Raw genomic sequence first — 27,498 nt, 5'->3', positions numbered from 1 at the left:
ATTCTTACTAAAGGCACTATCACTGGTATTAATGGACTCAAGATAAGGAAGTATCTTGTTGCTTTATCCTAAATTATGGAAATTTTAATTTTATCAGAAATAATTTTTTTTTCAATTTCAAAGTTCCAGTTTATTAAAAGTACTAGGAGTGATTAGTGTATGGTTTTCTTGATCATTCTGGATTTTTAATAAATTTTTCCAGAACTATAGTTCTACAACAGTGATGCTGATTTTTACATCCATGTTGATCTTATATTATCCTTTTCCATCGTAGAAGCTAATCACAGAAACCAAAAGTAACTAAAGGAAAGCTGAACTAGGCAGCCTTTAAGGATGCTAATAACTAGATAATATAGCAAAATGGTATACGTGAATCCTCCCTGATTCTACCACTTTTTAGCTATGTGGTTATCTATTAAATGTCACAGAGTTGTGAGAGTTTACTAAGTGTTGCTGGTAAGTTCAGTGTACGTAACAGTGCCTTGAACATAGTAAATATTATTTTATTGTTAGTCATTATTATTCATAGTAAAGCCTATTTAGAAACATAGATAAGTGATATGTACTTAGAATTAATGTTACTCACATGCTTGCATTATGATATCTCCTTCATCTTTTAACTTGGCTACTGAAAATATTTTAACCTTTCATTTTAAAAGGTCTTCTTGATAACATGAAATATCATTTCATAAGAGATCTCAGGAGCCAGTATAAAAAAAATTCTGTCTAAATGCAGTAATTAAAAGTTGCTTTTTTCCCATTAACTCTTCATTATAGCTTGTACCTGCTTCTAAGCAATTCAGAATTAGTGAATGTTATGTGTATTTACACAGACCTGATTAAAATCACAGAAATAATGGCACATTAGGACACAATTTAACTTTGGCCCCAATCCGAAGAAACAGATCTGAGATTATTTTTTATAAAGAACGTAAAGCAAATAGGACCCTAAAGGACCAATGGTTGATCAAGTTCTGCATTTTAGTGAATCACTCAAAAAACTACTCTTAATTTGAAATAGAAAGAAATCACATTTTCCTATGCCACAGAGCAAAAGGAGGGAGATTACTGAAACAGACAAAAAATAAAGCAAATATAGAAACCTGTATATGCTACATGGAGCATAGAGAGACACAAGTTTATATATACTCTTGTTGGTCTTTGGTACTGGTGTATTTCCTAGAGTATAGGACTTTAGTTCTTATTTTTAATGATGACCTAAATGAAGCCAGTAAAATTACTTTAAGAAGCTAGGGAGTTATATGATCTGCACTTTTTATAATTTAGAATAAAATAAAAGGAACCCACTTCAGTTTTACATGGGACATTCACTTATGTAAATGTCACGTTCCCAATAGGCACTAGACAAATTAGGTTATGTAGCATAATATATTCATACCTCTTTACTGTATCAAAAATTAAACCATTCAACATAGCTTTCAGAATACACATCCACTTATGGTTACTTACGAGCTCTGGTGGCATAGTGATTAAAGCATTTGGCTGCTAATCCAAAAATCGGCAGTTTGAAACCACCAGCCATTCCACAGGAGCGAGAGAAAGAGGCAGTCTGTTTCCATAAAGATTTACAGCCTTCAAAACCCAGTGGGGCAGTTCTACACTGTATTACAGGGTCACTATGAGTTGAAATCGACTTGATGGCAAAGAGTTTGAGTTTGGTTTTCATCTCTACTTGTGACTACTTCTCTGTGCATGCCTCAGATATGTCTTATTTGTGTGTGTGTTTAGATTATTCCCAGTTCATAAGTGGGAATCCACAGGTTTTTCTGCCCCTTAAAATTTACCTTCTCCAAGTGTCTTTTCTGGGTGATCATTACTTTACATGAGTCAGTCTTTTAGTTCTTTAAGTCTTCAATTTTCACCTTATTTATTTTTGTTTTCTGTTTCACACATGGGTATGTCCTTGCTCTACTTGTGAATTTGGTTCCCTTTTGGCAGTATCTCAATAAAATAGTCTTTTTAGAGAAGATGTAAATATTACTTTGGCTAATAAGGGGTTAAAGGGAAGGAATAGGTGGCTTTTTTCTTGTTAGCTGTCTTTCTCTTCATCCTGTTGAGTTACAGATGTACCGAATTGAGTAGACACTATAAAAAGAAATCTAAAGATTAGACATATTTAAGGGAATTTCTTTGGAGCAAGTCTAAACTAGTATAGAAGAGGGCTACATAAATTTTTCAATTTAAAAGTGATTGTAAGGTACTGATAGGCCACACATATAATTTTTTATCTTAGTACGTAAGAATGTATTAAAAAATTTCTGACCATGTATAAATGGGGGGGGTAATCTTTTCTTACTAGAGTCTTACACGTTTATGTAGCATTTTAAACTGTCAAGAACATTCAACCACCGAGTTTCTAGCATACCTAATAGGTATCCTTACTCTACTGTTTAGATAGAACAGCATTTTTCCACTCAAAGGAAGTTGGTTTAAAGATTAGCAAGACAAATTTCCGTATGAATCAAATTAACAACAGTTTTAGTGCTTGACCTTGGAATACATAGGCAAGGACAGTATTTCACATCCACTTCAATTTCAAACAAAAATAATTTATTTTAATGAAACAATTCTTGGCATTGTTCAAAACATTAATCAAGCCATTATCTCACAAGACTTACTTTCTTTACAGAGGGAAATTCCAATTTGATTTAAAAAAAGGCAAACCAGTAAGCTACATTAGAGATTAGATACAGTATTACAGCCTATGCAGCCACATGAGAAATATAGTTTCTGCTGCTTTGTTATTACACAGGTAGTTGCTTCCTTCAACTAAAGCCTGGAGTCTTGTATTTGTTTTATGCATATTGAGTTTTGTTCTATTACTTGGCAAGAGAATGTACTCCCTTGAGTCAGCTGTGTTCATTGGTCAGAATAAATTCCAGCATCTGACACCAATTCCATTAATCACAGACAAGCTTGAATAAATGCGTAAGATAATAGAAAGACAAAAATATCTGGTGAATGGTGAATACTGTTTTTGTATGTATGCTACTCAGTAATATAGAAGAGATAGGAGATATTCTTTTAAGATATATGAAACTGTCTTATCAAAAAAGATAAAGGCCTCCTACATGACATACTTTATCCCCAGGCAAAAGGTGTAAGAAATAAGCAATAAATTTTATCATTAATATTCTTAATGCCTCCACCCTGAAGTTTAGATTTCCCCATAAATGTCTATGTGGAGCCATTTGTGTTTTTTCCTCGTTTATACATGATAGGCTACCAAGAATGAAAGTTTGGGGAAATTTCAATGATTAAACTATCAATACAGTATAAAATTTGGTTTCTAGAATTAAAATTCCTAATCCAATTAATTAAAAATGATCTCCATAATTAAAAACGTTACATTTAAAAATAAATCCTAATATTTGTAAGCTGTTCTGTAAGCAGCTATAGTCCTTTTGGAGAAAATGACTTTACATACATACAGTTTTTCATTGTGGATAACAGAAGAGACAGATTAGACTGAAAGCTTTATCTTTTTCCCTACTTCTAACTGGATGTATGGGTTAATAATAATTTACTCATACAACACATAGTTTTACAACCATTTCATCATTTTTTTTTTCAACTATGATTTGAAGGATGTATAGGAGAAAACTGGCTTCAATGATCAGGTTATTATTTCGAGTCTTGGAAATAAAATTGCAATTGTAGACTTTATTGACAATATTGTGATTAAGAAATGATTCTCAATTTTAAAAACAATGGCATATAGAGATGGAATAACCTACACACTAAAATATTCCACTGTATCTTGATGTATCATAAGGTCAACAAAAATATAACATATTCACATTTCCTTTTACTCTTTTATGCAATTTGAAGCAACTTACATGATTCTAATTTCATAGAGTACACTCTTGATTATTTTTATAGATGACGTATTTAGGCGTATCATACGCTTTGTAAAACCATGTTTAAATAAACAACAAATTCCATTCTTTACCAGAGTTTGAAATTCACAACAGTTGTCATAAGTGGTAAAAAAAAAAAAAAAAAAAAGTAAAAATAACAGTCTTTTGAAACACTTTTAAGTAATTTATTAATAGCATACATCTGATTCTTTGCCAGAATGTGGTGCAGGAAGGTATACTTTCATACTAGAAAATTAACTACGTAATTATGGTACAGTATGTGCAAAGGTATAGATACTGAAAAACTGCAATGTTTAATCAAAACCATTCAGTTTGTTAAATAATTTCTTGCAGGAAACACTGAGGGAGATACAGCATCCTTGTAGCCAAATCACAAATCTCTTCAGAATTAATTCTTATAAAGGCAGTTTTGATTATGTTGATCCAGATAATGCAGTGATAGCATGTTGGGTAAAGGTAAAATTTTGCTTCTGGTTTCTCCAAATGCTATCTCACTTGATTTAGGAGGACTTGGGAATACCCAAGAATTGTCTTCCAGAGAATTTCTGCCATAGGAGTTGTGTTCCTGAAAGTTAGTACCATCACTAGTAATGGTTCTCTCATTATCTGTCCATGATTGGAGAACTGCTTTCTCTGATAAAATCTTTGTATCGCCTGGTAAAGGAGAAGATGTGATATGAAAAAGAGCTTTGCCATTTGGTGAGAGAGGGGAATGTCTTTTGTATGTTGCAGTAAAATTCGTTAAGTGCAGTTTTGTGCTGTCTCTCCCAAGGTCTTCAACGCACCCTACTGTGGCACAGGCTAAAAAGAAAGCACAGGCGTGTCAGTTTTTAAGGCATTTGTAATCATAAAATACTGCAACACTTCATTAATTTGGTTGAATTCTAGAAGTGATAATGAAGTTGAAATTTCTAAGTTAATGGGATGATTGAAGCACTGTAACTTAGGGGTACACCATCTGAGTTCCAGTCCTGGACCAGCTATTTACTGAATTGTGACCTTACGTAAGTCACTTAACTGCTGTGTCACTTTCCTAATTTTAAAATGGATATAGGTATTCTATCTTGCCTATATCATAGAGCATTAAGGATGAATGAAGAATTTCATTTAACAGTTGAAAATGAATGAAGTTAAAATACAAGTAATAATCCTGTCCTTGGTTTTTATTGTGGCTCACAGATGACTTGAGAACTGTTGACTTCTCAGTAGGGATTGAGAAGGTGGTTCTTAAGGTTGAATACATTTTAGCTAAATATAATATTATTTTGCTGCTTTAAGCATTTTTTTCCATAGCCAGTCTAGAAATAATTTTTTTCAAAAATATTTATATTATGAACTGTTAAAACCCAAAATTCCATTATGGAAGTTTGAATATACTCCTGTGTTTGGTAAAATCCATATAAGTACTAAGTACAAATTCTCAAATTCTGTTCTGGTCGCAATATAGGTCAGCTGAGGAGGAAAAAGAAAAAAAAAAAAAAAAGTGTGTAGTACACATGCACTACCTTTGTTGTTGTTGTTATGTGCCGTCGAGTCGGCCCCGACTCATAGCGACCCCTCCTTGGGTTTCCGAGGCAGTTATCACTACGGAAGTAGGATTGCCCAACCTTCCTTCCGAGGAGTGGCTGGTGGGTTTGAACCGCCAGCCGTCTGGTTAGCAGGCAAGTGTCTCAGCCACTATGCTACCAGAGCTCCCAAAACTAAAATTGTTCTAAAGGTATTATTTAGCCATAAGCTGGCAATAGTGGTAGTATAAGCTTTTTCTTCCCATCCAAATTTACCTACCAAGGTACAAAAGACAAACGTACTTTAAGCTCAAGAAGATGCCAAGTGCAACTAAGGCTTGACTCTGTGGTTTTAGAAGAAACAAGTTGAACCACATTTTAAAAGCTCTTTGCTTTTTCTTGTAACAGTAGAGGCAGGGGTGAGTTGAAAATAACAGCATCCAGCTTCTGGATAAAGGTGGTGTGTGGGTCACAGAAAGAAGGTGATCTAGCCTTTGCTTCTCAAACCAATGAGCTCTGTATAAGAAGGGTGACCTTGAACCTGCCGATGTCCTTAAAAATGTGCTTAGGAAACTAATGGTCCAAAGCACCAGAAGATATATATCATTTACCACCTTGAAAGGGACAAAAGAATGAACTATTTCCAAGTATGGAAAAGTCATTTTTTTTATTATTCCTTGGACACTATACTTAATATGTAAGCAAACAGCTACACCAAAAACTCCCTGCAAAATTATTCTGAGTCTCTTAAGATGTTTTATTTCCACCATCAATTTATTATCTCCACAAATATAACCCTGACCACTGGGAAATTCAAAGGCAAGCTTAACCAGAACGTAAACTAAGACCTGTTAAAATACCACATTTTTATGTTGCCGGTTTCATAAATAACTCTCCAGACACTGAAAGGAATATATCCCCTATTCTGAATCGTTTTCTTTCCCAATGTGTTAACATTTTCTTATAGTAGTGAACTTTCCCGAGGAGAATTATTCAGAAACACAACTAGATGGTAATTTTTTTTAAAATTAAAAACTCACATTTCATTTCTTTAAAAAAGGAAATTTTAGGGCATTCAAATTTGTATTACACAACTTTTGAGAAATACACCCATTACGCAATTGGAGATAAAAATGCACTAACTTTTCTGTGAGGTATAAAAATAGCTTCAGCAAAGTAGCCACAACACAAAACTCAACAATTTTAATCAATTAGGTAGTTAAATACAAAAGGCACAGCAAGTAAAATTTTTGTTGGGCTGAAAGGGATGAGGAGAAAGCACTTAGTTTCTGTTGTAAAAAATGTATCTTTTATGGAAAGAACAATGATGTTTGCACATGTCTGGTTAAAAAAACAACCAAAAAAAAAAATCAAAATTATTTTTTTCTAAACAGTTTAAAAAGCTGACTTTCACGTATTCTGTAGCACTGGAATGAAAAATAGCATTTGGTGTCCTTTTATTTTTGTAATATATGAAGTAGTTGTGGTAAAAGGTCAGCTAGAGCAAACTTAACACCTCAGCCTTATACACATAAGCAACACTTGGCTGAGAAAAAAGCCACAAGGGGAAAAGAATACAGTACTGAAGAAAAAAAACATCAGCAACACCTTTATGTGTGAAGTTGACCAGTGTAAGACTGCAGCCAAAGTAGAGAATAGGTAGGCTAGGAACATACTATATGTACTTTGGTTTATCAAACTCCTTTGATGAGATTTTGATAAGATACTACAGCTAGTTGCTCTTTAAACAGTTTGGCTGGAATCAGTGGTTTCCTGCAAACAGTGACTTGCCTTTCTTGATTGCAGTTGGGGTTTTCAGTTTTCTCAGTAGTTCAGCTTGTACTTGAGTCACCAGATGTAAATTAGACATTTCTCTCTTCAGTTCCCAATATGCATGCTGCATATTATCACTGAAATACAGGTTTAAAGGGGGGGGGGAAGTTAATGGTCATTAATCTCTTTCTGGACAGAGGAAGCAACTTTCAAATAGAAATAAGCAGTCTGTGGTTGTGCTAAAGTTAGTTTTGAGATGATATATATAAAAATCCCTCATTAAGTAAAATAAATGAATTGGGTATGTAATTAGGGCATCAAAATAAGTGAAAACACCTCATAAGAATAGCATTGTCCTTCTAATTTCTAGCACTGTATTAAATAGGTTATTTTCTAAACAGTAAAAGTTTTCTGGATTTATTCTCAGAGTGCAAATTTTTGTTTTTGTAGTCTATCATGTGCAGTGGCTTAAATATAATTGATAGGAATATAGTCTATTTGCAAATGATCAAGAATAAAGTTATATTCATTCATGTATGATATAAGATTTGTATTTATCTCCTAATCATTCTGTTTTGATGATGTGAATCTGTCAATTGCTAAATACATACCCAAGCCTACACTGAAATAAATTTTAGGTTTCATGCATTACATTCTTTTATGTTTGACTGGGCTGTCTCATATTGTTGGTTCTAAACCAATGTGACATGACAGCCCAAGACATGAAGAGCCAGATGATTTCCTGGTAAGGGGAAAAGAAGCTAGAGAGGGAGGATTTGAAGAAACCAAAGTAAAACTTCACAAATGGCTCTGATATTTTAATATTTAAAAGAGAAACTATAAATTAGGGATTTTAAGCCTAATGTTGGCAGCTTTTAGTTTTCTGTTAAACATTGTGATTGATGATTTTATTTTTAGGCTCTTACTTGCCAACAATATGAATCGAAATCTTCAACGTACATTCTTTCTTAGTTGTACAAGAAAGCTAAAATATTAAAACTAGGGATAACTGATCTGATAGCACTCAAACATTATCTCTTACTATTGTAGTAGTACAGAAATCAAATTATATAAACATGTGACCTTATAACCTCAATCTGTGCTTAGCCATAAACAAAAACCTTTCAATGGACTTCAATGGAATAATATTCTTGTTAACTAAATCTAGTATCTTATTCCAGTTAAGGATGCAACAGATACATTTAAAAACTGAGTTTAAAATTATGTCAAGTTAAATACTTTTGTGTGTAAAAATATTTCTATTCCACTCAGACTAATTCTTTTGATAGAAGCAGGAGAATAAAACTTATACTGCTTTTACAAAGATTACATTTGTTTTTATTTTTTTTGCTTTTTGGGAAGATTAGCTTTAGTCTGTTGTAAACTTCACTTGTTAACTAGTAGTGTAATAAGAATCACAGTGCTTTTTGCAGGTTTTAGATAAGTGTGAAATAATTACTTAGCAAAAATTAGTTAACCACTTTTACTTTACCAGTAAACATTTGAGATGTTTATTACAATGAATGTTTCACATAGGTACTTGTCTTAAGTGTGAAGAGCGCTGTTGGTTCCTTGGTGCAATTCTAGGCATCAGATATGCTTTCCAAAGAGTTACTCATTACAAAGCAGTAAGTATAAACACTGTACATGTGCTACTTCATAAATACAGTCATGGTATGAATAATACAATTTAAAGGTTTTTTTTTTTTTTTACCATCTTATTCCCATAAGATGATAAATCAGTGTATGACTTGGAGAAATGAAAAGTAAATGTCCAAGATGTGTATGGGTATTGAAACACCAAGAACATCTAATAATTAATGAATAGATAGCTAATATAAAAGAGAAAAAATTACAACAGAGGTGTTAAAGCAGTGTCCAGTACGTTTTCTAGTTCAATTTAATGGATAGTGCTTATAAATTAGGAACTGTGGTTGTACGACGGAAAAGTATTCGAGTGCTAACTAAAAGGCTTGGCATTCAAACTCAAGAGGTGCAGTCTACTTCCCTAAAGATTTACAGCCTTGGAAATCCTATGGGGCAGTTCTACTCTTTCCTGTAAGTTCACTGTGAGGCAGAATCAGTTGGATGGCAGTGGGTATTTTCTTTTTTTGGCTTATAAACTAGGTCACTGAGTTTAACACACATATAATCTATTTTCTATTGTCCTTGTTGTTGTTGTTATGTGCTGTCGAGTCAGACCTGACTCACAGCGACTCCTCCTTGGGTTTCCGAGGCAGTATCATCACTACAAAAGTAGACTGCCCCCCATCTGCCTTCCGAGGAGTGACTGGTGGGTTTGAACCGTCAGCCTTCTGGTTAGCAGTCAAGTGCCTTAGCCACTATGCTACCAGAGCTCCTCTATTGTCCTTGTTGTTGTTGTTGTTATTTGCCGTCGAGTCGGCCCCGACTCATAGCGACCCCTCCTTGGGTTTCCGAGGCAGTATCACTACAGAAGTAGGATTGCCCAACCTTCCTTCCGAGGAGTGGCTGGTGGGTTTGAACCGCCAGCCTTCTGGTTAGCAGTCAAGTGCTTTAGGCACTATGCTACCAGAGCTCCTATGTCCTTAGTGTTACCTTAATTAAAAACTACAGCTAAAAATCTAACATTATTACTAAGTATAAGCTCTCCCTCTTGTGGATAAAAAAATAATGGCAGCTAGTATTACTTACAGTTAATAATGTTTACAGTCTTCAAGGTTCTGATCCACCAAAACCAAACCCAGTACCATCGCGTCGATTCCAACTCATAGTGACCCCCTTTGGGTTTCTGAGGCAGTAAATCTTTACGAAGTAGATAGCCCGGTCTTCCTTCTTCAGAGTGGCTGGTTTGTTTGAACCACCAACCTTCTGGTTAGCAGTCAAATGCCTTAGGCACTGTGCCACATCTCCTTTCAAGTTTCATCTCAAATAATGGTTTAATCATTTTGTTCAAGTATATAGAGATTAAAATTTTTTACAAGCTTCTGATAGTATATGAAAGATTTTAATTCTTTCTACTTGAAAAAAACGTTTAAACCATTATTTGAGATTGAAAAAGGCAAGTTGTCACCCCACAAATATTTAACAGGTTTCAAACTAGCCTTCTTTACTTATAAATAAGTAATTTTTGACATCGTAAGTAAATTGTCCCCACTTGCCCTCTCCCCATAGTTCTCCATATACGCAAACAGTTGTCTATAAGGAACTTACAAAACACTTGAAAAATACTGAAATTTAACACTAAAGCATACCAAATAAGAACCCTAAAGAATAAGAGAGAAAAAACAGAAAAATAATGTTAGTTGAGCATTTTGTCGCAGGTTAGACACTTTATTCATGTTCTCACACCAACTTGGGTAACTGGGTAACTTAATTTTACACATGAGAGAACATTTTCAGGAGAAGTTATACTTTATCATGTCGCTGCTCAGAGCTGTCCTTCAGTTATTCAGTCTAATAATGACTGATTACTACCATTTTGAGGGAACGTTCTGCATATCATCATCATGTATTTACTAACCATGTATATAATACACTCATTGCCAATGCAACCTTTACAGCCTCAATATAAGATTTCATATCTCTAAAGTTTGTATGTATTGAAACTTCTCCACATTTCAAGGAGTACATGTTTAGCTCACAAAGTGTTGTTAGGTGCCATCAACTCACAGTGGCCCTATATACAACATAAAAAAACAGTGCATGGTCCTGCACCATCCTTATAATGGTTGCTATATTTGAGCCCATTGTTACAGCTACTGTGTGTCAATCCATCTTGATAAGGGTCTTCCTCTTTTTCACTTACCCCCTACCAAGCATGATGTCCTTCTCCAGGAACTGGTCCCGACTGGTAACATGTCGAGTATGTTAGATGAAGTTTCACCATCCTCCCTTCTAAGGAGCATTCAAGCTATATTCCTTCCAAGACAGATTTGTTTGTTCTTCAATCCCATAATTCAAATGCATCAATTCTTCCGTCTTCCTTATTCACTGCCCAGCTTTCACATGCAAGAGGTGACTATAAACACCATGGATTGGGTCAGGCGCACCTTAGTCCTCAAAGTGACATCTTTTGATTTTTAACACATTAAAGTCTACCAAGTGCAATATATCCTTTGATTTCTTGACTGCTGCTTCCATGGGTATTGATCATATTTCATTCAAGTAAAATGAAACCTTTGACAACTTCTATCTGTTCTCCGTTAATCATAATGTTGCTTATTAGTCCACTTGTGAGGATTTTTGTTTCTCTTATGTTGAGGTGTTATCCACACTGAAGGCTGTAGTCTTTGATCTTCATCAGTAAGTGCTTCAAGTCTTCTTTGCTTTCAGCAGCAAAGTTGTGTCATCTGCATATTGCAGGTTTTTAATGAGTTTTCCTCCAGTTCTGATACTGCATTCTTAATATAGTCTAGCTTCTTGGATCAAGGTATCAGCATAAGGATTGACTATAATGAAAGGATACAACCCTGATGCATACCGTTCCTGATTTTAAACCATGAAGTATCCCCTTGTTCTGTATGAATGACTGCCTCTTGATATATGCACATGTTCCTCACGAGCACAATTAAGTATTCTGGAACTCCCATTCTTCGAAATATCCATAATTTGTTATGCTCCACACGGTCAAATGCCTTTGCATAGTCAATAAAGCACAGATAAACACCTTTCTGGTATTCTCTGCTTTCAGCCAAGATCCAGCTGATAACAGCAATGCTATTCTTCATTCCACGTCCTCTTCTGAATCAGGCTTGAATTTCTGGCAGTTCCCTGTCGATATACTGATGCTACTGCTTTTGAAATATCTTCAGCAAAACTTTACTTGGGTGTGATATTAGTGATATTTTTTGATAATTTCCATATTTTATTGGATCGCCTTTCTTTGGAATGAACACAAATAATATATCTCTGCCAGTCAAATTGGCCAAATTCTTGACAAATTTCTTGGCACATGAGTGAGCACCTCCACACTGCCTCTATTTCTTGAAATGTCTCAATGGGTATTCTGTCAATTACTGGAGCCTTGTTTTTCACCAGTTCCTTCAGTGTACCTTAGATTTCTTCCTTCAATACCATTCGTTCCTGATCATATGCTACCTCTTGAAATGGTTAAACATCAACCAATTCTTTTTTGGTATTTAAAAAACAAAAACAAATTAACTGCCACTGAGTCAATTCCAACTCATAGCAACCCCACTGGATTTCTAAAGTGATAAATCTTTCCAAAAGTAAATTGCCCATCTTCCTTCCATAGAGCAGCTGATGGTTTTGAACCACCAACTTTCTGGTTAACAGTCACATGCCTTAGGCACTGGGCCACCAGAGCTCCTTAGTGACACTGTTATTCCTTCCTACTTTTTTTTGATGCTTCCTGCATCATTCAATATTTTGCCCCGAGAATCCTTCAGTGCTCCAACTCAAGGCTTGAACTGGATTTTTTTTTCTTCAGTTTTTTCTGTTTGAGAAATGCCAAGCATGTTCATCCTTTTTGGTTTTCTGACTCCAGGTCTTTGCATATTTCAGTACAAAGTAAAACTGTGTAAAAGTCCCGTTTACTTAACTGACAATCTACATTTAACTCTTTTCAACAATGAAGTATATATATATTCTCTGTATTAGAAAAATCTACTTAGAGCTGAGTTTTCACTTTAGCCATATATATTTTTCTTTCACTATTATAGTTACTGAACATTCTCCTACAGGAACTACCATTAATTAATGTATTGGTTATTCATAGTCAAGTGACATATACTTTCAAATGCATGTTTTGACAACTGTGATTTTCCCAAACTAGTGGTTTTCAAACTTTTTAGACTTCAGGGCACAACAAGGAATCATTTTATATTACAACACAAAGAGCAAGTTATAAGATACACTTATTATGTGATGTACTCTGGTATGCTCTATTCTGTTTTATTCCATGTTTAAAAAATACACTCACACAATTTCATAACTAAGGGAATACAGCACAGAGTTTAAAACATGAACCCACATTTTAATAAGCCATCTGTAACACAGTTCCACAATATAAGTTTACAGATGATGAGCAAAAGAAATACAGTAACTCCATTCCTAAATCTTGTTTAAGAATAAAACCAAAAACGAAACCACTGCCATTATATTGATGCCAACTTACAGCAACCCCACTGGATTTCCAAGGTGATAAATCTTTAACAGTAGACTTCCCCCTCTTCCTTCCATGGAGTAGCTGGTGCTTCAAACCACCAACTTTCTGGTTAGCAGTCAAATGCTTTAGGCACTGTGGCACCAGAAATCCTTGGTTTAAGAATAGCGCCAATAATAAAAACTAACAACAAAAACAATACATTGGCAAGATACTGGCCAAATTTCAAATAGGCAGGGCTGTCACTGTTAAATAATGTTTGTATGGCAAGAACCATATAAGGGTAAGGTGAGAGAAAGCCCCCAGACAGGAAGCAGGAAGCCAGGGCTGACAACCAGATACAGGTAAGGGGGAATGCCAGGAAATGAGCAGAGGAGTTTAGAACAGCTAACGGAGATAAACTTGTGTGTCAGTTTGTCAAACTATGATGGCATGCATGTTGCTGTGAGGCTGGAAGCTGTGCCAGTAGGGTTACCAACAGTGGACAGGTTTCAGCAGAACGTCCAGACTGAGACAGACTCGGAAAAAGGAAGAGGCCAACCGCTTCTCAAAAATTGGCCAAGGAAAACCTTATGAGTAGCAGTGAAATACTGTCTGATATATTACTGGACGACTTTATGAATAGCCCTGAAATACTGTCCGATACAATGCTGAAAGAGGAACCGTCAGGTCGGAAGGTACTCAAAATATGACTGGAAAAGAGCTGCCTCATCAGCGTATAACCAATCTTAGTGATATTGATAAAGCAGAGCTTTTGGGATCCCCATTTGCTGACATGGCAGGACTCAAAATGAGAAGAAACGGCCGCAAACATCCATTAATAATTGGAGATGGAATGTGCGAAGTATGAATCTAAGAAAACTGGAAGTTGTCAAAAATGAAATGGCATTTCCTAGGCATTAGTGAGCTGAAACAGTGAAATCCTAGGCATTAGTGAGCTGAAACAGACGGTTTTGGCCATTTTGAATCAGACAACCATATGATCTACTATGCTAGGAATGACAAGTCGAACAGGAATGGTGTAACATTCATCATCACAAAGGATGTTTCCAGGTCTATCCTGAACTACAATGCTGTCAGTGATAAGACAATATTCATACACACCTATAAGGAAAACCAGTTAATACTACTATTCAAATTGATGCACCAACCACTAAAGCCAAAGATGAGGAAACTCAGGATTTTTACCAACTTTTGCAGTCTGAAATTGACCATATAAAAGGCATCCAGTAATTCAAAAGTTCACTGTTTTAAGGAAACTATACAATAGTTCATTTGCCTGGCAACATGATGGAGGATATAAAAAAAGAAATGTTCCAAAAAGGGAAATTTTCCAAATAACTGAAAAATAATCCTTACAAATACCTACACTTTTATCACCTGGGTTGTCTCTATTTAAAACTGGATGAAATAATTCACAAAGAATGAAAAGCCACAATATAAACTTAAAAACGGGTACTGATGCAGTAAAGGGAAAAAAAAAGGCAAACTGCAGTCAAGAATAAGGTCAATAAAAATGCATGATACAAAATTTGCTAAGAATAGGCCACAAGTTTAGTTATAAAATTCTCTACTTGCTAACCAGACAGAAAACCTAATTATTTATGCAATTCACCATCTGTTTTAATCTCGAAGCTCCAATGAAACCTGTCCACCCTTCGTGACCTGGCTGGTATTTGCAATACTTATGTCATAGCATCCAGCATCACAGCAACATACAAGAAGCACAGCCAGAGTGCTCCTTAGAAGTGAGAATGGCCAGACGTCGTCTTCTCTCATACTTTGGTCATGTTATCAGGAGGGATGAGTCCCTAGAGAAGGAAGTCACACTTGATAAAGTAAACCAAACCAAATGCACTGCATCAAGTTGGATCCAACTCATAGGGACCCCTCTAAGGTTTCCAAGGCGGTATCACTACAGAAGTAGATTGCCCAGCCTTCCTTCCAAGAAGTAGCTGGTGGGTTTGAACTGCCAGCTTTCTGGTTAGCAGTCAAGTATCATAGGCACCGTACCACCAGAGCTCCCCATAAAGGATCAGTGAAAAAGAGGAAGAACCTCCATGAGATGCATATACACAGTGGCTGTAGCAATGGGCTCAAGCATAATGACGATTCTGAGGATGATGGCACACGATTGGGCAGTGTTCTGTTCTGCTGTACACAGAGTTACTAGGAGTCAGGGCCAACTCAACGGCAACTAACAATGGCAACACCTTTAGAGAAAACTTTGTTGTTGTTATGTGCCATCAAGTCAGACCTGACTCATAGCGACCCCTCCTTGGGTTCTGAAGCAGTATCACTATGGAAGTAGACTGCCCAACCTTCCTTCCTAGGAGTGGCTGGTGGGTTTAAACCACCAGCCTTCTGGTTAGCATAGTGCCTTAGGCACTATGCTACCAGTGCTCCTAGAGAGAACTTTAGGTGATCCTTTTAGAAAATTGTTCTCTCAGCTAATGCTCTAAAATAATGAGCTTTAGAGAATTCAAGATTACAAATGGAAGCTACAATTACAGCTCTGTAGAAGTATTTGTTAGTCTGAGAAAGCCACCTTTCCTAATTTTTTCTTCTTCAAAACCCTAGCTTTGATCAATGCTACATTCTAAATGGGCCCTATAAGCTAATAACCCCAGTGTAGCTAAAACATTGCCTATCACACACACAGGAACACACTACCAAAAATGACTTTAGTTTCTGAAGAACTGAATCTGTATACCTTCTTTCTGGATATTGTCTTCTGTTCTATCTGCTATTAAACTCATGTAGTGGGTTTTACTTTCAGTTACTGTATTTTTCAGTTATAGAACTCCTACTGGTTACTGGTTCTTTTTAGACTTTTTAATTCTCTGAAATTCTCCGAAATTCTCCATTTTATTTATTTATTACCTCTGTGACATATTAAGAATAGCTTTTTATTAAACCAAGCAAGTGGTTTAAGAGTACCTTTTGCTTTTTTTGGACCTATTATCTTTTGTGTCTGGTGGTTTTTGCCTATGTTGTCTTGTTTCTTAACAACCCTTATTTTTCGTCGTATGTGGAGGTTTAAAATGATGCTCCAGGGAATATTTACTTTTGCTTTGGCTATACCATCGGGAACATTAACACTCAGGGATGACTTTAATTTCAGGGACTGCGATGATGCTATACTAAATTGTAGTCTATTTCCATTCAGTTACTCATGAGGTACAGCACTTTAGGATCCAACCCAATAGGAGATGATTTCACCAAGGCCAATCCCCTGTCCATGGCACTTGACTCCCATCCCTGTTCACCTAGCCGATTCTGAGACTGTCAAAAGCACCCCTTCAAAAACCAGCAAATGACTCAAGGGAAAAAAGAGCCTCAAAAAAACTTGCTTACTTCCTTAAGTTTTAATCCTCCCTCAAATCCTGGCCTAGAAATTCTTCACTATCTTGTGAATTATCTGATGTCTTCAAATAGATATTCTTTTGGGGTCATCAGCTTATAAAGTTATTCTCAGTGAGACTTTTGATCCAAATTATATAATCACCCATGAATGGAAGTAGAAGTCTTATTCTGTATCATGTACTTCTAATATAATAAACAGCCCCTTTATTTGACCAATTGAAACATTTATTTATGACTTGCCTCTTTCCAAAATGATTTAAATCAGCTTATAAAATTAACTAGTTTATTAATAAGAAGGCACCTAGGTTAAGTGGAGATCAGAACAAAAAGGGCAAAAGTTTTCCTTTTTTGCTACCTTGAAAAATACCTTACATGGACACTGTACTTGACACACTGTTTTTTTTTTCTTTCAAAAAAAAAAAAAAAAAGGATAACCTTGCTTGCTGTAAAAGTTAAAAACATAACCAAAGTACACTTCAAATGGCAGAGACCATATAGCCTACAAAACCTAAAACATTTACTAGCTGGCTCTTTATAAGAGAAAGCTTGCCTCTGGCTCAGTATCATTACCTCAATTATTTGTTCTTAATTGATCATTTCTCTCAATTCTGTTTTTGAAAGGAATAGGTAAGAGATAATTCACTTTATGTAAGTCAGTAAAACTTTGGAAGCCAAATCATCAAACGGTTTATCAATGAAGTCAAATCTGTATTTTCCATTGGTTGGGGGTATCCCAATAATGAAATCTTGCTAATTCAGCAGAAACAAACAAAATGAGATCAATTTAAAGCATAGAATTTAAGTAACTTAAGTAAATATGATGTAATTGAGAAAAGAAGGTTGAGGTAATATATTAGACAGTGTTTCACTGTTATGAGTAAGGTTTTCACTGGCCACTTTGAGAAGTGGCTGGCCCCTTCCTTCTACCAAGTCTGCCTTAGTTTGGCAGCTCTGCTGAGACTTGTCCACCATGGGTGATCCTGCTGGTGTTTGAAATACTGGTGCCATAGCCTCCAGCCTCACAGTAACATGCAAGCCACCAAAGTGTGACAAATGGACAGACAAGTGGTAAGGGTTGAAGTAAAGTATGAGGAAAAAGTACAAGTAAAATAATTCTGATGGCTACTTTTGTATTTATCATATCAGGATAGTCCATGTTATACTAAAGACTGATAGTTCAAGTTTGCCTTTGAGACAAAGGGATATCACTGGAACAAATTATTCTTTAAGCACAAAATCATGATTTCTTAGAGAATACCTCTACATACCTTTAAATTGTATTTAAAATATTACTAGATGTTCAACATTTTCTGTTTAAAGCATGTACTTTTCTACTCATCAAATTCAAGCTTGTTATTAAGTAACAGTTAAATTAAAAATATATATGTGTATATAGATAGTCAAAGACTACATTCTGTATCCATTCTTTTTTTTTAAAAAAGATTAAATCATAACAAAAATCTAGGTACCCATCCAAAGTGGCCTATAGAAGAAGAAAACGTAGTTTTGTTTAATCTTGAAGAATGGTCATACCTTGACATGCTTAGTCTTTGGAGATCTCTGTTCTTCAAATTGTCTTCTTGAGACAGATCCTGTCATTTAAAAAAAAAAAATTTAAAATATTGTAATTGTTAAATCTATTTATTCTCAACACTTTACAGCTGGAGACATTTTCAGGTTTATAGAATATATGTAATTATACAGCATAACACTATATTTTTAAAATTCAATTTCAATAAAATACCTCCAAAAAAGAATTTGGAGTCTCACATAATGTATTTCTGAAGATACCATCTGAAGTCTATATTCAGTAAGAACTAAAATTTTTTTATCAAATTACTGTTTTTCTCAAGGTAAAAGCTGAAGGAATTCCACGGGAAATGGAAGTATATTGGGATTTTACTCTTCTTGGTACAAAGTAGAGCCCAAGTTTAACAGGTTATAAAAGGATCAGCATTAGTTTCCTCCTTCCACACAAACAAAATAACTTGCTATGAATTCTAACTCACCATTTTCAAGGACTTCATAAAGTCAGTCCTTGTTTACTTTTAACCTTTACGTATTTAGGTAGTAGATATGACAGAAAGAACCTATAAAGGATATTTGAAAGTAGACTTAATACCTTTAAGACAACTCTATAATACAGTTGTCTGCAATGCTTTCTCATTTAAACGTTTCTAACAAATAAAAATGGCCTGTCACAAACACTAATTCTACTAGCAGAAGTTGGCTACTAAAGAGAATAAAGTTAAATTTTACTATTTCTTGTTTATTTAATCTAAGTTATGTGTTTTAATGTGGACCATTAAAAGCTACACAAGACTTCATGATTACCCAGAATTTGGGAAAATAAAATATCAGAAATATTTTGCATTCTAGGAATTAGAGCATTTTGGTCTCTGATTCTCCAAAAAATACCAAATAAATATTGTAGAAATTAATAATTAAATTGCATCTTAGAGAGTTCTGTGGAGAGAGAGAAGAGAACTGGCCTTGAAGTTAGGGTAGATTTGACCACTAACAAAGTACATGACTTTGGATATTTTTCTTCCCTGTTTTACATGGGAAATTAAAGAATTAGGATTTGATCAGGCCATTTTCAGTTTCCTTGTATCATTAATTTTTAAATATTTGTAACTAGTGTATACTTAAACAAATTATAACAATAAATTTTCCCTCATTCTTAAAGTCGATTTAAAAAAAAATCTGAGTGGAAAATTATTTTTCCATCTAATTTCCTAAAAACTCAGAAAATCTAAAGTAAATTAGCTATAAGTACAAAGAGATTTTCTTTAAATTTCAAATACTCTGTTTCTAGACAGTCAGCAATTTGTCATTTCTTTGTTTCCCGACATGTCTACAGAACACTAGTGCCAAACAATATGCGTGTTTCAGATAAACAGGACTCATTGTTATATAATCTTGAGAAAAAATGTTCAAGTTAAACAAGTCCCTGTACTACAGGCCTTCTCAGTAAACTTTCAATATACTATAGCACATTGTGAATCCCTTAGGGATCTTATACATCTTCTAAATAAACTCCAATTTCCTGACCCAGCTCTTCTATTTCTTTGGCCCTAAATTCTGTTTTTCTTAGGATGAAGTGGTATGAATATAAACAGATGGAAAATTAGGGGATGTAAAAAATCTAAAGGGCCCACAGTGTCTGGAATTGACCTCTGGAACCCTGACCTCAATAATACTGGACACTAATCAACTGAGTTCACGAAATACTAAAAATTACAACAATAAAAATAATAAAAAAAACCCCACTTAGGTCAATGAAGGATGCTATTATACAAGTCAAAAAATGCCATAAAGTATGTTTTACAGAAAATACAATCTTAAAAAATAATTTTAGTATTTTCAAGATATAAACAAGACTATTAAGGTGAACATAAATTTCTCCCTTTGGCCCACTTTGATTCTCATATCCAATATGATTCTGATTAGCAACACCACTGAAAAAAGATTTCAAATTACACATCCTGTAACATACAGACTGTAACTTGGAACCCTTTATACACTGATACAAACCATTCCATTCTTCCTTTTCCTGGTTCATTTATTTGTGTTAGTTTTTTTTGATTTTACATCTCCCTCAACCCAACCCAAAAATAATTCTTACAAAATTGGGGACTGTGTTTTAATCTTACAATATTCCCTCCTTAACTCATCTTCAACCCTTAATATTAGTTTCTCATGCTCAATATCATCAGTAAAAGAAAAGTGATTTTTCTAAAGTTTCTTCTATCTCTGAAAGTCTGTTTCTGTGATTTATGATAATGAACAAAACCAAAACCAAAATGCGTTCCCTAGCACCATCTAGTGGAAAAGAGTGCTAATATGAACTGGAACAGTAACAAGTACATCCACATCTAAGAGCGATGTTTTTCTGGATTACCCTGCTAAGTGTTTGGGTTTTTGTTTTGTCTTTTTTTTAAACTTTCACTTACTGAAAACACTATTACAAACTCATCTACATATATAATGTAACCTTCATTAAAAACACATATTTTAATGTCTATTTTACAGAAAACAAGTTCAGAATAGTCTTTTGTAACGTTACACAGCTAATCAGCAAAACACAATTATGAGCCTGGCTTTTCTGATTCCAAAGCTAGTACTCTTAACTAGTACTGCTTCCTACTCTGCAGTGCAATACACATTATGTATAAAAGTTGTCAAATTACTACCTTTCTAATAGAATGTATGTGTTATAACAGCTATGTTTCACAGCTTCACAGTGTAGGACTTCTCTTACATCTTTTTATGAAGCCACTAGGGGCTAAGGTGCCTGGGCTTTTGGAACAAGATGCTGGGAGCCTTTGATGGAATTGGGAGTATGGCCACAGACTGAAAGCTGGGAAAATTAACTTCTAATTCTAACAGGAAAAAAGCATTTTAGGTCTAACAGGTATTAACAGTACTTTTTATAATAGGTGCTTTTTTTTTCACCAGGGATCCAAAGCAAATTCTCATTGCTCAGTTCAGAGGAATTCATTTTATCAAAGCCAAGGAAGAATGGTATTTTATTCTTAATACTTGGATCATTCTTATCTGATGGTCAACTGTGATAAAACTGGAGCACAGAAGTAGTTTCAGCTCCTTCTAAGGATGCTTGGGATTTAGAAGCAGAGTCCTAGTTCCAGTCAGGAATCTGGGGAAGTAGTTCTTTCAGGTGGTGGCATTTCACAGGAAATCTAAGGGGGACACACAGCTCCTCAACAGTACTGGAGTATTTTGGTAGGCAAAATGGTTGAACTGAGAAACAATAATACAACTGGTTATCTTAGCTGAAATACATGAATTACAAAACCAAAATGAAATACAAAACCAAAAACTCATTACTGTTGATTCTATTTCAACTCTTACTGACTCTTCAGGCCAAAGTAGAAATGCCTCATAAGGTTTCCAAAGCTGTAATTGTTTCAGAAGACTGCCACATCTTTCTCCCATGAAGCAGAGTGGCCGGTGACTTAGAACCACCAAACTTTCAGTTAGCAGCTAAGCACTTATTCACTGTGCCACCAGACTCCAGTGAATGTCCACAGAGCTGCGAAAGCATATGGTTATCTGATTTCAGACTACTGAGTGTCTCAATTTCTTGTAACAACTATTTTAAATTTTGCATTTGGTGTACTGCTCTCACATTTCCCTATTTCTGTATCAATTCTTCTTTTATATGCTCAGTGTGATCTGTCATGATATCTGCAGACATAATCAAGCTTGTTAGAACTGAATGTAAAGTATTAGTAAATAGATTCTTGGAGAGGACCTGAGAAGCAGCTTGTATTTTAGTGTATGACTTTCAACTAACCAAACCAAAAACAAACTGCCATCAAGTTGATTGTGACTTAGAGAAACCCTATAGGAGAGAGAAAAACTGCCCCATAAGGTTTCTAAGGCTATAAATCTTTACAGAAGCAGAATGCTTCATCTTTCTCCTGTGGAGTAGCTGGTGGGTTCAAACCACTGACTTTTGGTTAGCAGATGAATGCTTTACCCACTGTACCACCAGAGCTCCTTTAGGCTAACCACACTTTAGCAACTCAGCAAGGGCTTCCCCCTCTCCCCATTTCCTCAATTGTCAGGTGTCTGCTGGTAGTTAAACGTGCCCAAAATTTATGAACACTTCTGAGTAAGTTAGCTCTGTAAAATTTGGTGTGTGTGTGTGTGTGTGTGTGTAATTGTTTAAAAATTCTAAAAGCCAAGCTTTCTCTTGGAGTGTCTAGGATGATCAAAATGTTAAGTTAAATAAAATGGGAAATTTGAAAGCTAAGTTCTCTAAATTTTAAAGAGAAAAAACTATTTAAGGAAATCAAATGAAAAGGAGTTCAACTGGTGCACCACCAGGGCATTTTATTTAATTATAAATCTTACATAATACACACAGAATACTGAATCTCTCAATTTAGTAATTCTTTAGTACCGTTTGTTTGGATTTTTGTAGCTCTATTTTGAGATCGCTACATTCTTTCCTCATCAGTTCCAGCTCTTGTTCCAAACCATGGATCTTCAGGTCACAGCTCAACTTTTCCACTTCCCAGTTTGATGAAGGTGGATTTAAATTTCTCATCACTACAAAAAGGATGGACATTAAAACAGTTACCTCTGTTTTCTATACTGATTGCAATCCTAAGAAAATTATGCTAGTAAGGATAATAGAAATGCTAACATGAAACATGTACAATAATTAAAAATAATAATAGTAAAGTAATAACTTTCAAAAATCTATGCTAATGAGAATAAGAAATCTAGTAATTTTGGTTTAGAATGTATTAGTCACATCCATCCCACCCCATTTTACGTTTAGGTTAAAGTACAAATTTGCCAGTCTGGAATTTTAAAAGATCCTACACTAATCAAGCAAATGCTAGAATTGTACACAGATCAGTAATCTCCTATTTTGCATAAGCAAAGTTTACAGCAGTGATAAAAATAATAAACTGAGGCTCACTCAGCTAATTACACTAGTCCCTTCAGGGGGAATAAAGTTTAACCATTGGAATACTGAATAACATGATATCAAATCAATTTTATCATAAACAATCCAAAGTAACACACTATTGGACACTACCGAACACTATTTATTCTTGACTTTGAATCCAATATTCAGTACTTTCATCTATCTAGAAACACCTCCAACCAGCTATCCTGAGATTTCAACTCCTATCAATATGTCTCTTAAAGGCCCATGCTTTAGTTCATGGGTAAAGGCTAACAGCCATATCCTTCTGATTTGACTTTCCTCCTAAGATCTCATCTGCATCTAACAACCTTCAGAAAGGAAATAAATAAATAAATAGAAAAGCAATGGCAACTATTCCATGACAGTGTAGACAAAGGTTCAGTAGGAAGGGAAAGCTTGGAGATTTTGTTCAGGACAGGGGTCTATTCCTCTCCTTCTCTACACACAAACTAGCCCTGAATAAAAATATTTTATGTTTTCTCTCAGAAAAAATGGAGTTTATATATAAGAGAAAATTAAAACAAGTTGATAAGAACAGAGGAATTAATATAAGTTTAAAAATTTACAAATAAGGCCTTAGATAAGAGATGTAGAAAACTGATAATGGATATAATATAAAAATGGACAAATGCATTAATTCTGTCAGAATATTTATAGCAAGTAAATGGCATACCCTGCTGAGTTTCCACCTCTGTCCTTAGCTGAAGGAGTTCTACTTCTTTAGATTGTAGCTGTTCATTCAATACTTTCAAAGATTCAGAGTTGTCTTTATTCTAGTTGAGCAGGGAAAATGCCAGGTTACATTCAATAAACTCAACAGGTTGGTATTTTATCTTTGTTTTACAGTAGATATGGAAAAAAAAAAATCATTCTACCCTTTAAAATCAAGATGGAAAATAAACTTCCTTCTTATTAAATCTTTTTTTCCCTCTTTTTCCTAACTTAGGACATATTTCATTCACTGGCTTTTTTTCTTTTTAACATAATGACACATTATAACCATGTTAGTAGTGCTAGATCTATTTAAGGGTTTCCAAGGCTGTAAATCTTCAGGGAAACAGACTGCTACATCATTTTTCTACTGAGCAGGTGGTGAGTTTGAACCACTGACCTTTGAGTTAGCAGGCAAACATTTAACTACTGCTCCACCAAGTCTCAGGCATCATTGCCTGCTAAGTATTTATTGTATATAGAAATAAGTTACAAATACTATTATGAAAATCTCATTTTTGCCTTAATTATCTGTGTTTTAAATGGTTTTATTTAATAAATGTAAATATTTCAACTTTTATGCCTAACTTTAAATTTCTTGAATGAGAAAACTTATTTGCAATATGTAGATAATATTCTTTTAAACCAACTTACCATTTTCTCCAATTTGCTCTTCAAATTATCTCTATCAATGCAGACCTCTCGATATGCATGATAGGCCTTATTTACTTGTTCTCGTCCCACAGAACTTGTTTCTTCATCTAACTGAGCTCCTATAAGCTAACATATAAAATTAGAAGAGAAAATATATTCTTAAAAGGTTATTCTGAATAAAAAATAATTCAGTCTTTTCATGGGTCCACATCTTACTTTAATTACTGTAATGCAAAGTGGCATAAGCAGTTTGCCACTGGCTACTACTAATTGGTTGTTTGAACCCACCCAGCAGCTCCACAGAAAAAAGAGCTGGCATTCTGCTTCCATTATGATTATGGTCAAGAAAACCCTATGGCACAGTTCTACTGTGAAACACACAGGGTTGCTATGAGTCAGCAGTCAAAATAGCATGATAAAGTGAACACATATCACTTCCATATAATTAATCTATACCGATTAAGAAAGCATACAAACACATACACACTCACAAACACCAAACCAAACCAAACTCACTGCCGTGGAGTTGGATGTGACCCACAGCGACCATTCCTTGGGTTTCCGAAGCGGTATCACTATAGAAGTAGATTGCCCAACTTTCCTTTTGAGGAGTGACTGTTGGGTTTGAACCGCCAGACTTCTGGTTGGCACTCAAATGCCTTAGGCACTATGCCATAAGAGTAGAATATTTTTAAAAGCCTTTTATTCCAACCTTTCACTAAAGCAGTATTTTATACTTTGTAGCATGTTTTATAACATACTAATTCATCATAATATATCACAAAACCTCATTCTTCTGACATTCGTATGTCTCTTCAAGCCATCGGTACCAAAATTCCATCATCAGAAAAGTATCAAGTTAAAATATAAGTATACTTGACTTTTAAGGAATAGATATGTTAGTTCATTAAATCTTGTATTTTTCTAGAACAGGATAAGATTAGATTGTTGGTCACAAAGTGCAGAAACACTTCCAATGTTAAATGTACCCCAAATCATTATTTCTACGGAATTTCAAATAAACATAGCTATAAGCTCCAGAATGCTAATTCTTTCACTCCATCCCAGTATGTCACAAATGTATTCAATCACTGTTAGAGCAAAGAATTAATTCATAGGAACGCAAAGAAATTATGGTTGTTTTTTTACAAATGACTCTTCTCTAACTCTACCAAGTCCCATCCCCAAGTTTCTGTAACAGACTAATTCATTTTCTTGGCTGCTGAGAATCCATTTCTCTTTCCTTTGTGGAAGCTGCTGCTTATAAATACCTGCAGAAATATAAACTAAGCTAAAGCAAAACTTTAAAATTCAAAAGCAAATGGATGAGTGAGGAAGATTTCTCAATATACAGAGCCAAGCAGTTCTGGTGATTTGTACTGAATCAGCTACCTTGTTTATAAAGAAGCCTTGGTGGTGCAACAGTTAAGCATGTGGTTGCTAACCAAAAGGTTGGCTGTTCAAATCCATCCAGCATCTTTGCTGGAGAAAGACCTGAAAATCTGATCCCATAAAGATTAGAACCCAGAAAAGCCTATGGGGCAGTTTCACTCTCATATGGGGTCGCTGTAAGTCAAAATCAACTCAGTGGCACAAAATACCACCACCATCTTGTTTATACATTATAAAACATTTAGGAGTATCAAGTTTCTACACAAAAAGGTAAACTCAAAAACCCACTTCCAAAAGTTGATTCCAACTCAGAGTGACCTCCATAGGGTTTCCAAGGCTTTAAGTCTTTATAGAAGCAGATTGCCTCCTCTTCCTCCCATGGGGCAGCTGGTGGGTTTGAACCACTGACATCTGGTTAGCAGCCAAATGCCTTATCCACTGCACACCAGAGCATCTTAAAAAGGTAAAAAGAGAACATTAATTTATCAGTTGAAAATAGTATTCATATTGTGTGTGCCCAAGATCAAAAGAAAAAGTTGAGGTAAAGAAAGTAAAAATCCTGGTGAAATTTCACTCTTTGTGAAGAAATTAGCATTAAGCATGTTGTTGTTATGTGCCGTCGAGTTGGACTTGACTCACAGTGACCCCTCCTTGGGTTTCTGAGGCGGTATCACTATGGAAATAGATCGCCCAAACTTCCTTCCGAGGTTAGCAGTCAAATACCTAAGGCACTAAGCCACTAGAGCTCCCATTATTAAGCGTATTAGAATAATATTCAGAGAAGCTTCTGCCTTTGACTTAACATTTCTTTGTTGATAAGTTATTTAGTTTTGCACAGGTTTTTAAAATCTGAATAAAATACATACAGTTATGAATGTAAGGGATCTCAGAAAAGAAGAAAGGAAAATATTTGGAATATATCCAAGTTATTAAATCCTATTCCACACATATTACTGATCACATGGTATGTGAAAGATACTGTGACTAATTATAATACCCAAGGTGTTGAGATTAGCAGTGAATGATGCTTGGAAATTTAGTATAACCATGGCAGAAAGGATAGAAAAATACTTAAAATTTGAAATATTCTTAATTATTCTTTATCTCAAAAAACATAATGAAGGTAAAACACAATTACCTTTTCTTCCAAAAATCTTATCCTTTTCTTTAACAGAGAGTTCTCTTTCTCTGAATCCTTAAGTCGTTTTTTGATGTCTTCATATGCAGTGACAAGGGCAAAATGTGAAGCAACAGACTCATCTCCAGTATATACTGAGACTGGAGTCACTGTATCTCTCCTGTGGGCTTTTTCATGATTCAGAATGCAGATATCATCTTCCACTAGTGCATCCATGACAGCTAATTAAAAGAAAAACAAGCGGAATATAAATGTCTCATTGAATAAATGAGCAGAATGAAAAAAAGATTTAGAATAATTTGAATATTGGGGCAGTGTTTAAAAACTCTTGTTTTTTTTTGAGGCAGTATAGCATAGTAGTTTAGTTTAAAGCATGAACTCTGGAAGCAGACTGCCCAGATTTTCTAATCCAAGCTCTACCTTGGATAAATGTGGGTATCTTTGTGACTTTAGGTAAATAATTTCTCTGGCTCAGTTTT

General features: G+C 35.0%; 1 protein-coding gene across 1 annotated transcript; it reads right to left on the bottom strand.

Moving 5' to 3' along the window:
* Positions 1–4,290: 4,290 nt before the first annotated feature.
* Positions 4,291–27,235, bottom strand: AZI2 (5-azacytidine induced 2). The gene is made up of 7 exons (XM_007936243.1): positions 27,020–27,235; positions 24,490–24,615; positions 23,798–23,897; positions 22,585–22,733; positions 18,186–18,244; positions 7,199–7,317; positions 4,291–4,703 (listed from the first exon to the last, which is right to left on the bottom strand). Exons 1-7 carry the CDS (start codon positions 27,233–27,235, stop codon positions 4,291–4,293), a joined length of 1,182 nt encoding a protein of 393 aa, XP_007934434.1.
* Positions 27,236–27,498: the final 263 nt, after the last annotated feature.

The sequence above is a fragment of the Orycteropus afer genome, unplaced genomic scaffold, assembly GCF_000298275.1.
Source record: "Orycteropus afer afer isolate SDZICR_OR568_19922 unplaced genomic scaffold, OryAfe1.0 scaffold00003, whole genome shotgun sequence".
In the NCBI taxonomy this organism is placed as follows: Eukaryota; Metazoa; Chordata; class Mammalia; order Tubulidentata; family Orycteropodidae; genus Orycteropus; species Orycteropus afer.
This window is presented reverse-complemented; position numbering and strand designations above follow the sequence as displayed.